Here is a 15,091-nt window from a genome sequence, read left to right on the forward strand (position 1 = left end):
ATATTTCTTATTCAGTGTCGCAAAGAATAAGCTTAAAATACCTGACTTTATTCGTATTGTACTGTATTCTTACAGAAAGTTGATTGTATCAGTTTTCCATGAACGCAATTACTATCATAAAATCATGTCGCTGATTGGTAACTAGATTTGTTGAAATATTGAAATAATTGACAGCTTAAATCTGGCATAATGCAAATATTTTATCAGCTACAAGGAGATTTTAGCAGATTTATATGTAGAATAACAGTTTTTATATATAATATACTTTTCTTAACTGTTTACAAAATTATTGTATGACCACATATAGTCAATGATTGTAGTAAAGATAGAAATTTTGTTAGTTCTTTTTTATATAATGTATTTTATACAGACTGGCAATTAAGCTTTCTCCAATGTTGAAAGCAAAACATTGGCTGTAAAAAGGAAGTTGATATAAGAGTTTGAAATATATTTTCTCTATTGTTATCTAAAATGTTTAATCTTCAAACAAAAATGTATAACTATATGTCAGACTATGTTTAGATGAGCAAATAACGAATACTTCATAATCAGAACAAGACAACTTGTTTATTATAAAGTGAACATAACGAATCCTCGATAGTATAGTGGTGAGTATCCCCGCCTGTCACGCGGGAGACCGGGGTTCAATTCCCCGTCGGGGAGGTGTTTTTATTTTCAAATGAAGATATTTATTTTGCTACATCAAAGAGGAAGGTTTTTCTAGTCAATGAAATGTCTTTATTTTTTCAGTGGTGGGATAGGATAATAGAAGAAAATTAACTATGGCTATATGGATGATAATGATATAACAATCATTTCCTCTTAGTTCGGTAAAATGATGAACATTTCATTAATGTGTACGCAATTTCAATATTGGTTTTGATACTAATTATAATAAATTGACCTTTGTCTGGTAGAAATAATTTAACAAATTAGTCGTATTCACAAAGGTCTGTGATTCAAATATACTTTACTATTATCTGAAGGAGGCAGTATATTGTTTTCAAGTAAATACGCATTTACAACAACAAAGAAATCATTATATTGACTCTTTCTGTTAAATCTTACAATACATTAAAGTATGATATTCTTGTCTTAGATATTATTATGAAACAATGGCAAAATGCAAAACATTATTCATGTTGCAGACGTATAAACACCAGTAATATGTCGCCTGCATAAATACAAGTAGCTAAATTTTTGCATATTACATCCATACAATTCTTATAATAAAACAATGTCGCTGATTGCTAATTAGATTGAATGCATTATTTAACAGTTAACGTTATTTGGACGATGTGGAAGAATAATGTTGACTTCGAACAATTTTGATATAAGAAAGAAATAGATTTCATGAATACTAACAACAATTGTGTATTAAGATTAAACTTGAGAAGCTTAACTTTTACTTGCACTGCTTGACCCCCATGTTCCTGATATTATAAGCAATATTAAAACTTTTAGTTTAAGAAAACAAAGTAAAAAACTTCTTTTATAATTTATAATAGCTTTCATTTATCCATAGACAAAATTTTAAGATAATAGTAGGTACAGATATGTTTCATCGTCAATAAGCGAGAAACTTCTTGAAGGCATTTGTTTTTTAAGATTGTTTGACATTTTCTTTCACGCTGTTATCCATTAGTCAAATTTTCCCGCACTTTATCCTGGGTCATTAAGAAATGGTTTATTTTTTAGAGATTACAAAAAAGCGAATAGTGATGATAGAAAGAGTGTAGAGATAAAAGATAAGAATGTGATGTTTCGTGAATTACTTATGTTTGGCATATATTTGTAAAAAAATCATTTTTGTTGAATAGTATCTCTGTTATTTACTGAACAAATTGAATTAGATAAGGTATTAACAAAATGGAAAAGTCCCATAAATACGGGAAACACCAGAAACAGATAGCTTTAGTCAAAATTTTAAGTAGCATCATTATATGCAAATAACACAAATAAAAACAACTCAACTTTCTGCGACAACTCCGTAAGAAAGACTTAGTGAAGTCGTCCAAGTTATCTGTACATCAGATTTTATCTTCGTTTTTGAATATATTAATAGCACTAGTAATACGTAATACAGCAACATTGAGCAAATTGTGTATCAGTTATACAATGAGATGACACGCAAATCACCAACTACATAGTTATATCAACATACAATAAGGAACATAACAGTTTACAGCTATAAAGTCATATCTCCTCTAGGTATATTCTTATGAATTACTTAGAAAGACTTGTAAACAAGAGCATTCCTTGAGGAAGACCAGTGTGATTGTTTCTTTTTCAAACTTGTATGTCGAGGTTCTATGAACTGATGACGACCTCTAGAGATAATAAAGTTTCTAATTTACCACAACAGGCAAAACAGGAAGTCACTACTGTGACGATAAAGACTGGACGTTTATCCGCCATCAAAGTATGGGAAAATCAACATTTGACTTTTACCGAGCGGAAACAAAATTGTAGAAACTCACATGTGAGCATATTGATAAATCAAACAGAGAAATGAGGAGCAACAAATCAACATAGCCGTATCTAAATACTTGTTTAAATGTGTGTTACTCGCAAACGATAGGAAATAAAAAAATTCTGCGATGTTTCTCAGATATATTATTAGAGATATTACAGATACATGATTTTGTATCTTTCGTGGCAGTGTAAAATGTTCACAATGTGAAAAAATTAGCCTCCCCGACAGGGAATTGAACTTCGGTCTCCCGCGAGACAGGCAGATACTCACCACCATACTATTGAGGATTGTCCACTTAATTTAAACAAAATACAGGTTCATGCTTATAAATTTTTTTGATTGTTTCATTGAAAGATCGAAATAAATTTTTATATGGTATAAGTATCCGTCATATTTGACTATTTATATAATATCGATGAGTATAAAGATACTTATATCATCACGAATATTGCAAAAAGGGAAAGTCATGTGGTATGGGCACACTGAAAAAGGACATACTATACTTTGATGATGACAACGTTGATTTTATTGGAAGAAACCAGATTGGTGGAATGAGATATTAAATATTTTATTTTTACTGTGTAAAATTACATTTGCTTGATCAATGTGAAGAAACACGTCTACTTTCTGTGATCGTGATCGAACACTAAAAGTATCTTAAGTTATATTTTAAAAAATAATCAGATTAATGAAGCTTTCTTCTAAATGATAAAAGTTACTTTGATAATATGAGCCATGAATGCTTTCCGTATTAAATGAAAAATTTTAAAGAAGACATCAATAACATGATAAAGACATATTGTTTTTCAGAATCATTGACGCAATGTGTTTGGTAAAAGACTTTCGAGCGCAAATCGTGAGTCAAATATCTTTAGAGTTGCATTTTGTCCTTGTTAACATGCTATATATCTAAAATGAACATTATAATAGAGTATTCCTGTCAATTTCATTAAAAGATAGGTAAAAACCAGGAAACAGGATATCTCTTCAAGTGTTTAACCACTTTACATATTAGTGATACAACACGTCTTAATTAAAATTATGCTGAAGTTTTTCAGTACGGTCAAAAACAATTAAGGTTTTATTTAGAGATATTTCCATTAGTTTGTCTACATGATAAAATCATATATATACTTATTTACTACAATTCGATGATTATTTATTTCCTGACGATAATTCATACATTAAACAGTAAAAGCTCTTAATTATGTTCATACACGTGATGTTTAATTATTTCCTTGTCAGATTAACAAGTGATTGTGTATTTTTGCTGCTATCTGTGCAGTTTGTTCAACACTAATGAAAATTAATGCTAATTGTTTCATTACGTTAACAATTATAGATTGGTTTCAATCGAGGGACATTTCATTAGTTTGTCTACATCATTACAAATTTTCGAATAGAAAAAAAAGAGATTTAACTAATTTAACTAATTTTACACACTTTGTTGCTTACTGGTTTTCCTGGCTACCATTAATACATAAATCAGTAAAAGTTCTTAATTATGATCATTTCTTACACGAGATGTCAATTTGAATTAACTTTGTCTGATGTAGCCAATGAGCATGTTGCTTTTATCTGAGGGTCGTCATCAGTTCGTTTAACATGCATTTCTAAATTGCTCACATCTTTAAAGCACATCATGCTTCGGAAATAAATAAAAAATATAAAATAGAAAGGGGTCATATGTAATATTTTATAATGTTGCAATAATTGAATAAGAACATGTGAGATGCTTATTATCTGAAGAAAAAAGCACTGAACGTAAAGTCAACTGTCATAATTGTAGCAAAATGTAAACAAAATGGTATTTTGACATTCACACAAAACACTAAAATTATCATAACTGTACTAATTGCAGGATTGTACTATAGGGAAGGTAAATCTTAAATGCAAATTAAATAAAATTCTGTATTTATTAATATATGTTATATGTTGGCAAAGGGGCTGACCTAATGAGTGTCCTTCCAGTTGACCTTTGTAACTGCCCTACAGGGTGTCTTTCCAGTTGACCTTTAATTGTAGCTGCTCTACTTCTGGCCTTAGTGGCTGCGTGGCGGAAACATCTCTACCCAATGTAGATCTTTCAATTCATTATTTTACACATTTTTTTTAAATAAAGACTTTATACCTTATATGAGCAAAAAAGGTAATAAGTCAAATCGATAGTAATTTAACAACAAGACAACATGTGGTTTCGTATTCCAAAACAATATTTTGTTACGATTTGATACAATGTTTTATCAGAGTTTAATTTATTTTTTTAAACACTTTCTTATTACATCATCTGATTTTTATGCACTTTAAGGATTACTTTTATTAGCAGGGTCTCTTGTGGATTTAAATGTGACGTTCTTCTGCTATTAATCAAATTAAGTGTCCTTAATTACTGTCATTTCCGAAAACAACGCATAATTCAATTAAGGTGGCATTAACTTAAAAGTTAAGAAAGAGTAGAAATCAGTCTATTTGCGATATTTTTACTAACAATTGAGAACAAAGATCAACAAGGCAAGGCGGCATTCAAAGAAAACAGCCCCGACACAACTCAGACACACTAGAAAGTTTCTCAGAAGGTACCGAAACATATTAGGGGGAAGGCACAAGGGTGGTGAAGGGGGAGGAGAGGACATGCCAATAAATGTTACAATTAACAATTCTACTACATTGTACTAGTCAAATGATAAAAACTAAAAGCCTGATGGTATTTCATTGTTGATGTTGACAATGCTGATAAATAATGATTAAAATGATAGTTTATACAATCTAGTAATTAAAAGTGAAAAATAGTGCAAATGACTTACAGATAAAGAGAAATGTTCTGAATTAATAAAGTAATTATGTTTTAAGAAAATAACTGACAAGGTTTTAAATCTTAAAAGCAAACTTATTAAAAAAAAATGCATCGATTTAAGCCGGTGCTAGGGGTATGAACGGTAGCTTGCACATTTCATTACCGTCTATGTACAAGGTTAATTAAACCGAGTCTGCAACATTTTTGACGTTCTTTATGGATTAATGTTTGTTATAATATTAATAGATTAGAGATGCACAATATTCTTAGATGCTTTGAATGTAAATTTTTAATTAGATTTACTCTGACTAGTGATTATTACCAGGAATATTGGAATTAATTATACTTCGTGAGAAACTAATGCACCTATTTAACAATTTCTGGGAATATTTTTCTAAAGATAATTTTGAACCTTTGTGCGGAAATATAACAAGACGACGACATTTTTCTATTATTCAGGATCAGACAGGATTATTAGTTTATTTAGGACTGTTCTTAATTATTTTAACTTCAAATACTGCTATTTTAATGTGACATTGTGCCCATCCAAGATAAGTGTTCAGCTTCATTTGCCGACCAATGAAATCTCTCGAATTTTCAAAACAAATGCCCTTCTAAATCATATAGACAGGCAAATTTTGTCTCGAAAACTTAATAATTAAGAGTTTGGAACGAAATGCGCATGTGTAAACTGAATGAAGTATCCCCGCCTTATGAGGACGATCGACGTGTATACAAGTTAAATCAAAATAAGTTAATATTTTGCCAAAATTGAATCCCATGTTATAAAAATGGGGGTCAACTGACTCTCTTTGAGTGCCCTTGAAGGTTTTGTTATTTTAGGTCATTTCAGTGGCAGATAACTTATTTTGTTAAACATAACATTGGAAATCCTTATCTTAACTATTGGTTTGTTTGTTCCTTGATATCAATGCAAAATTGCAAATTAATAGTTATGTCCCATTTCCTAATTTTAAGTAGAAATTATTTTAATATTTTCTTTCTAAGGGAAATTCCATATATTTTAGTAAAACACTTTAACCAATTATTGAAAATATTCATATTTAGGAGGAACATGTATTGAGAGGTCTTATCTTACTTGATCACCTCGTGAAATTTCCATGGGATGGCATCACTCTTTCAGGGTGTAAACTGATTTCAGAGTGTGGTCTTTGTCTGCGAACGAGTCTAAATTTTGCTGACAGCCAATTAGCGAATTGCCGCCATATTTTAGTCAGAACGCGACAATGTAATTGAACAATCAAACATATGGTTTCAAGCATGGGTTCGAATGATTTTTTTCTGAAATAATTGTTTCCGTAAGTGAACTGTAAAAATTGACTTTATTTGAAACTCGAGGTAAATCTGAATTACCTTCCCTGACAATCCTTAATTGAAAAAATTGGAAAAAAATGTTATTGTAATACAACTGATTTGGAGGCGTTAAAATACAGTTGCCACTATATTGTATTTTTGTGTGATCATGATCGTATAGATATTTGAATGACGATGTATTATGTATATAATAATTTAATAAAATAGCTGTTTTGATCTGTTGAAATATGTGAAGTGTGTGATATTATATAGAGCAATGACCCAGCCACTTATATGCGTACAATGGAAGCAATGATTGTAAAGGCATTGATCATGAGTTGGTAGAAAACTATATGTATTTACCAAAAATAATATGTTTGTATTGTTAAATATTAGGTAAAAACGTTCACGTTTATCTTCAACACAATGAATATATTCGTGCAAGTTTACAAAGTTGTGATATGATCAATAATACGCACGACGGATATTTGATATTTTTGTCAGACGAAGTGTTAAACTTTTTTAAATATTGCGCCGTGAAAACTTGAAATACAAGTGTGGAACTAAAGAATGAAGTGTTTCGGCAATGGCGCCAATTTATCAAGATAACAGTCATGTAATCACAGTCAGCTCGTGAATGCCGTGAAAATAGTGAATTTCTTTTGTCCAATAGGATAACAGTATTTCAAACGTATCCTCTAGTATAAAAACAATTTGTAAACACTAAATTTGTTGTTGTTCATTTGTAAGCATATAAAGCACCGTTCAAGACCAATTGCAATGTAATGTAATTAAATTTTGTTTTACTAATGAGCACAAACCTATATCTAATTGAGGACAAAGCATTGTCATGGGCATCTAGTATAAACTCGTTCTCCAACTGAATGCTTAAAAGTTAGGCAGGGCGAATTAATTTACGTCAGTCAGTTAAATTATTAAAGAAGGTATTAGCCTTACCAACGAAAAATTAAGCCTACTCTTTATATCAAATAATATACAGTATAATTGAGTGATTTGACAGCGTTTATTCATATAACATAAAAAACATGAACGTTGTCGGCCTAGATTTTTTTCCTGCAATTTAATTAAGCAATTTGATTCTTGGTGAATAAAATCGTGTCATCCTTAATCAACTGACCAAATTATTTGAACAACTTATTACCAGAAAACTCAATAGATTAATTATTCGTTTATTTACCAGAAAGTGGTAAAAATCAAGTGTGACACGATGTTTATTTGACGGTTCCCGGAATGTCAATCACGAGATACATTCTGATTAATTAGAATCAGTAGTGTCACTTCTAAAACTGATAAGTATTGCGTTGTTTGCAGTTTTGCATAAGACAGATATAATTTATTTTTTTATAGACGTATACATATTTGTACATAGTCATAATACAAAACACGTAATACATAAAGCATAATCATGGTACGATCATAATGAAAACAAACATTGTTAAACAAAAGTATATATGGAGAATGTTCTTAAATCCATATTTAAACAATACAAAGTTAGCATTGCTCTAATTAATACGTTGCAAAAAATGACTTATGTATTTGATATGCAGTGAATCAACGATTTAAAATACATGATAAATACCATTTTGCCGCTATTAAGGAGCATAATTAGCATGCACATACTGGTAGAAATAGTTTTTTAAATGGTAATATTAATTAGGTCATATCGACGCTTAGTAGCAAATAATATGATTTTTTTACTTCAAAAGCTGCAAACATTGAAACATTCTCGGCCTTTTGTATAAATATGGCTTAATGAACTCCCTACGTAATGAAGTATAACAATTGCAAGTGATAATAAAATGAAATCCATCCTCAATTTCTTGAAGATTACATTATTCAAATTTTCTTTCTGAAAGTGGATGACTATTAGGACCATACCTCTCTGCATCTATCTTTAATTTATGAGAAGATAACCTAATACGAGATAAATGTTGTCTGTAGGATTTAATAAATAAATTATCAAGATAAAATGCAGGTTCAAATTTGTTAATCAAATGTACATACAGATTAGACAGAAGTAGACTAAACTTAATGTCTGCATTTACCTTTTGTATAAAACAAGCAACTAATCTACGTTTGAATATTTCAACGAACTCTTTTGGGCTGTATTGCAATGGGTTGAGCCATACATCTGTGAATCCATATTCATTTAAAATAGAATGAACATTAGCTGCCCAGAAGTTATAACCATTATCATGAAGACTTATTGATGAATAAAAAGAGACCTTAAGATATTATTATTTGAATGATGAATATGTACATATTTTTTAACATAGAGAGGATATCGGATATAACTCCGAATAAACTGCTGCAGTACACGAACTGTATTTTACGCCGAACAATGACTGGCAGAATTTCAAGTGAATCCTTTCTATATCCTTAGATTGTGTAACTTTGTAAAACCCCATATTGCACAAGAATAATTTAATGTTGAGGCAACAAATGCATCAAAGAGTTGGGGTGAAACGGAAGGGGTCACATCATATATGTTAATATTAAGAAGTAAAATATTTTGGGCTTTGATAGCTTTTCCTATAGCATACTGATTATGACGTTGAAAAGACCCCGTATAGTTAAAGACTACATCCAAATAGTTGAAGTTATCAACAGTCTCTAATAAAGTATTATCTTATGACCATTTTTCATTTTCTCTGATGCTTCCTCTCTTCTTAAAAACCATTGTTTTAGTTTTATCTGTGTTGATCCCTAGGCCCCATTTATCACAATAAAGCTTCAAAATATTTAAATTCGATTGCAATAGACCCTTTTCCCAATAAGCCTTATCGGCTTTCAGGTAAAAGTCACGTGGTACCAAAATATCCAAAACGAGGCAGAGCGTGATAGTGTCTAATGCTTATCGGAGCATGCATCCGTTTTACACGTTTAACATTATTTTCAAAATTAGTAATTGTTCTTTTTCATACAAAGAAGTCATTTATGAAAAAATGTTGATTTAACCTTTCTTTTGCATTCTTTTGCTTCATTTGAGTTCATACCATTGATTCAGAGTCAACTCGTCCCCTGGTCAACTCGTCCTCTGGTCAACTCGTCACCTTTTTGGTCAACTCGTCCCTTGGACAACTCGTCCCCTGGTCAACTCGTCCCCAACTCGTCCCCTATATTTTATTATTATTTGTTTTTCATATAGTTCATAAATTATTATAGACTGTTAAAGTAATCTATTATAAGATTACTGAATTGGACATATTTTGACGCTTTTTGTATGCGAAAATCTGGAGTTTTTTTTTTTGGTTGTTAATTAAATATATCATGACACGTGCCTTTGGTTATTAAAGTAAACACATAGTAATTTGATAATAGGATTAAAGACACATTTGCCTCTGTGGTTGGATACGTATTTATATATTTAAAGAACGCGTGTCTTTAATTTGAAATTATACAAATCGCGTGAAAATCGTGCCAAAGGTTGTTATAAAATTTTACATAAAAGAACTATTTAAAGACATTGATTTACAACATAATAATGACGAATAGATCGAAAGTAGGGGACGAGTTGACCATATTAGGGACGAGTTGACTCTTTGAGGACGAGTTGACCAAAAGTAGGGGACGAGTTGACCATAAAGGTGACGAGTTGACCAGAGGACGAGTTGACCAGGGGACGAGTTGACCGGATTGCATACCATTTACTTCGCTCAAAATAACGTATCGATCGCCGCAAACCCGGAAACGAAACGAAAGTAAACAGGTATGAAACTTTCACTTTGATCAAAGTTAACAGTTTGGAAACACGATGCTGACCTTAATTAATTATTGTAACTTTTAAATTGATGAGGTATTGAATGATTTATACGATATGAAGATTATTAATTACTGATTTAATATTTTGTAGACGAAGAACAATTTACCCCACCCACTTACGAAATATGTCTAGGCTAGCGCTTTCCATGGGTGCATAAACTTAGTACAAGCTTACAGTATTGAAATAAAAAATAATTATCATCTTGTATCTCTATTGCAATATGCGTGACATTTTTAATTTTAACGATTGAAAGCAGATATTTGAAGAGTTCAAATGTAATTTTCATCCTGTGTATACTGTACAGTACACATGAATATATTTAATAAGTTATATACATGTACCTCATTAAATATATTTATGTTTACACATGGCATGAAGACCCTACTATAATTTTCTTTTTTATGAAAAGCAATATATTTGAAATTCTTTTGTTTCAGAAAATGACTTCTAAGAGTCGTGGCCAGATGTGCTGTGTATATGCATGTAGCAACTGTAGATATGACAAAGAAAACAATCTAACAGGTGTTCACTTTTTCAACATACCAAAGCGTGTGATTGAAGAAAAAAAGTATCGAGACAGATGGTGCAATTTGATTAAAAGGCAAGATGGTAGGGATGGCTTCAAGTTGACTCCAAGGACAGTTATATGTCATGAACATTTTAAAGAGAATGATATAAAAATTGCTCTGAACAGTAAGCGATGGTGTTTGAAGCCCGATGTTGAGCCATCAGTGTTTGACTGGTCAAAGATTTGTACCCGCAAACCTCCTAAAGAGCGGTTTCCACTTTCACCACTTAAATCCTTGGAGGAAGAAGAGACTTACATTGCCACACCTTTACCAAACTATGTAAGTACCAAATCAATTAAAAAAATATTTACTTTTTGTATTCCGTGAAAGTATTCTTAATTGATATATGCAGAATTTTAATTATTTTATATTATTTTAGTTGAAGTTAGGGAGGATTATTATTTATTTCAATAGTGTTTGATTCTCGGTGAGCATCAGTGATTCTATTTAAGTGCTGAAATAATGCACAGCCTGAAAACAATGAAGCTAACCTGGCATGCATTTGTCAGTACAGCTGGAAAATTTGTTTATTACCTTTGTGTGCCATTAAATCCAACAAAACAAGTATTTCTTAACTCTTTCATGTTAAACCAAAATAAAAATTTGAATTGTTCTAAAAACTTTTTATTTTCAGAATATGTTCAAGTCTGATGCTGAAGAGGAATCTGAATTTTATATCGGTACAGCAGACAAGGCTTGCCAAACTGATCCTTTTGAAATCATACCTCATGAAACCAGTTGTATAGGGACTTCAGTTGATGACTTAGACCATAGTTACTCAACACCTATCAAGGGTGTTTCTGAATTAGAAATGTTACAGAAACAGATCAATAACTTAATTAAAAAGTGTGACCAGCTTCAATGTGTCATAAGTGATCTGAACAATGTTATCACTGATTTTGAAGCAAATAGATTTTCCCTAGACAAAATTTGTGATGACAAACATGCCGTTATGTTCTATACAGGTTTTCCTAATATTGAAACATTTAATGCATTTTATGAATATATAAAGACTAAAAGTGAGCGTTTGAATTACTGGCGGGGACGTTGCGAGGTTGGTGAGGAGGTACCAAAATATCAGACGGCCAATATCAGTAGGCCAGGGAAAAAAAGAACTTTTTCAACAAAAGAGGAACTTTTTATGGTGTTAGTGAGACTCAAAGTTGGATTATTTGTAAGGGACATTTCTGAACGGTTTGGAATTTCACAAGGATATTTTTCAAAGATATTTACAACATGGATCAATTTTCTCCATCATGAACTCCCATTGTTGTTTCCCTTTCCATCACAGAAGTTAATACGCCAAAATATCCCCTTAGAATTGCCCAATACCCAACAACAAGAATTATTCTAGACTGCACAGAAATCTTTATAGAAGTTTCAAGTGTAATGGAAACACAGTCCCAAACATGGTCATCTTATAAGCATAATAATACTTTGAAAGTTTTGGTGGGTATAAGCCCCAATGGTACACTTACATTTATATCTGGTTTGTGGGGAGGTAAAACATCTGACAAAGAGATCACTGAGAAAAGTGGGGTCTTAGACCTGTTGGAGCCAGGAGACAACATAATGGCTGATAGGGGATTTGATATCAAAAATATTCTTCCTAAAGGTGTAGAACTCAACATTCCTCCATTCTTGAATGGAAGAAATCAGCTATCGGCAAGCGAAGTGAAAGAGACTATGGATATAGCATCGGTCAGGATTCATGTAGAAAGGGAAATAGGGCGTATCAAGAACTACCATATTCTTGATGGTGTTATGCCGTTAAGTCTTTCACATATTGCCGGACAAATTGTATCAGTGGTGGCGTATTTAACTAACTTTTTACCACCATTGTTGCCACCAGCACATAAAGTGAACAAGACTTGAAAAGTCTGTGTGCAAAATTAGAGATGAACTAAGAAATTTACCAAAAAATAAACAGATTTTATTTCATAATTTTATTGACTATCACAATAGAGAAAAAATCTGCTTAACAAAAAGTGATGTATAACAATATAATATATACAGTAATATTGTGTTATAGCATGTGACATATAACTGTTACACAATTTATGAGGGACATTGCTTATGTTTATTAGAGTCAAATATTCATTTAGCATCAATAAAAGATTTATGTACTGTTACCAAAATTTGTTATTGTTTTTAAACACTACAATCAGGAGGTAAAAATCAACACCCTACCTCCACAAGTAGCCAACAACTTCTTAACAATCCTTACTTCAGTTTTTAATGATTAATATCCCTGACTGTGTATATACATCAAAACTGCCTGTTCATATACTCTAAAACATCTGTCATGTCAAAACATCTTTAATTTATTTTTATGTAAGAAATGACAATGAGAAGGTGAAAAAAAACTTGAAGCTCCACAAGTAACAAACAACTTCTTAACATTATTTCACTTAATTGAAAGTATGCACATGATATTTATATTTTTTTTATCCCTTTACATGTTTGTAATCAAGAAATATTTAAACACTTCTGTGCACTGAGTTCAATTTGTAATTTGGCAATAAGTGAATAACTATCAAAAAACTTAAGCACTTAACCAAAATATGTTCATGTACTTTAACGAACTGCCTATTTATTCACTCCTATCTTTCGTTGTGCTTTAAGCTTTTATTTTATCTTTCTAATAATTGTTTTTGTACTCTCCTTGACAACAATTCTGGAATAAACTGTTGCCTGTAAAAGTTAGTTAATTTAGGAAGTGAAATTTTATTCCACATTGTCTCATCAAATAAAATTCTTTCGACATAAACATTTTTGTCATTGAGCCAAACGACAAAGTCTGCCCACTTTAGCCCTGTCACAAACATTTGACCTTGAACCTGGTAAAAGTAATCATGAGATCTGTTCAATTTAATTTCACCTTTATCATTTTTCTTCAAGCAAAATGGCTGTTTATGTACAGCTTCTTCAAGAGTAAGTCCAGCTCTAGATATAGGGCATTTCACTTCTAGACATCCATAGCTATCTGTAGATATGTCAAACACTTTGCCATCAACACTGGCACCTAATCCAGGAAACTTGTCACAAATTTGTAAACCCATTTTCTCAACTTTGACAGCATTTCCAGACATTTCCATATGTTTCTCATAAGCAAGAATTGCGTTTTCTTCGTTTTCAGACCCGTAAGTGGTAGCTTTCGATGAGAAGCTGGAATATAGCAACTGCTTAATAAGTCCATCTGGGTTTATTTTACGTTTTATTATTTTGCCAAAGTTTGAAGCAGTAAGGATGAATTTCCTTAGATTCTGCCACAACACACTTTGTGATTGCTTTTTTGTTCTCATTTCAACAGCTTCAATTATCATTTCATCAATTTTAAGTTTGCTTAGATAATCATCAACAGCACATTCAATATCAATAGACTATACTTAATATGTTGTCTTAATTAGTTAAGTTAATTAATTAATTAAATTAATCAGTTAAGTCTAGTATTTATTTATGTACATAATTCTATGATATTACAAGGTGTTGTAAAACTTTTTTTTCTTAAATCAATATTTTACATAAAACGATTTTAATGATATCCAAAGTATTAGATAATAACAGCGCCATCTAGCAAAATATAATTACATTGTCGTCTGTTCTACGAAGCAGAATATACACTTTGTTACAATATCTAAAATGCCTCAATTCAGGATAACTAATTCAGGATAAAAAAAAAACAGAAATAAATCTTGTTATATCATATTGATTTAAACAAAACACACACTAGAAATATTCAGAAATAAAATCAGTAGGTGGCTAATTTACTTTTCTGAAAACTTTAAAAACTGATGATTTCCTTCATTATTTGGACGTTGTATGAATCAGCATTGACAGTAATATCGGCTGCTGACAAAGAAGCCATTACCATTGACGCGCCATGATAAGTTGGAATGTAAAAGTTCGGCACATTAGTATAGCTATTATTTTGGCTTTTAATTGTACATGTTTATCAAGAAAGGAAAGCAATCTTTTAAAGTAAAAGAATACTTTTTTAATTATCGTTCATTTTCTTAGATAAGGTCACAGAATTCCAACTCGGCAGCAATTTAGATGCATATAGATGCAACCTTGTGTTGTAGTTTCTCTTTAAAGTATTCCAAGTGTTCATGTCTCTGAACTAATATAAAATCATTTTGGTCGGTTTACTT

General features: G+C 31.2%; 2 protein-coding genes and 1 non-coding gene across 3 annotated transcripts; 2 read left to right on the forward strand and 1 right to left on the reverse strand.

Annotated features, from left to right (window-relative positions):
* The first annotated feature begins 591 nt into the window (after window positions 1–591).
* On the forward strand, window positions 592–663 carry Trnad-guc (transfer RNA aspartic acid (anticodon GUC)). The gene has a single exon. It is a non-coding gene; the product is annotated as a tRNA-Asp (tRNA).
* Window positions 664–10,285: 9,622 nt separating this feature from the next.
* LOC132759154 (uncharacterized) lies at window positions 10,286–12,298 on the forward strand. The gene is made up of 3 exons (XM_060750877.1): window positions 10,286–10,314; window positions 10,806–11,216; window positions 11,572–12,298. The coding sequence occupies exons 2-3, from the start codon at window positions 10,809–10,811 to the stop codon at window positions 12,289–12,291; spliced, it is 1,128 nt and encodes a 375-aa protein (XP_060606860.1). The 5' UTR covers window positions 10,286–10,314; window positions 10,806–10,808; the 3' UTR covers window positions 12,292–12,298.
* A 767-nt stretch (window positions 12,299–13,065) lies between these two features.
* LOC132759155 (uncharacterized) lies at window positions 13,066–14,308 on the reverse strand. Its single transcript, XM_060750878.1, has one exon. It carries the CDS (start codon window positions 14,261–14,263, stop codon window positions 13,571–13,573), a length of 693 nt encoding a protein of 230 aa, XP_060606861.1. The 5' UTR covers window positions 14,264–14,308; the 3' UTR covers window positions 13,066–13,570.
* Window positions 14,309–15,091: the final 783 nt, after the last annotated feature.

This window comes from Ruditapes philippinarum, unplaced genomic scaffold, assembly GCF_026571515.1.
Source record: "Ruditapes philippinarum isolate M1 unplaced genomic scaffold, ASM2657151v2 ctg450_1_1_1_1, whole genome shotgun sequence".
Taxonomy (NCBI): Eukaryota; Metazoa; Mollusca; class Bivalvia; order Venerida; family Veneridae; genus Ruditapes; species Ruditapes philippinarum.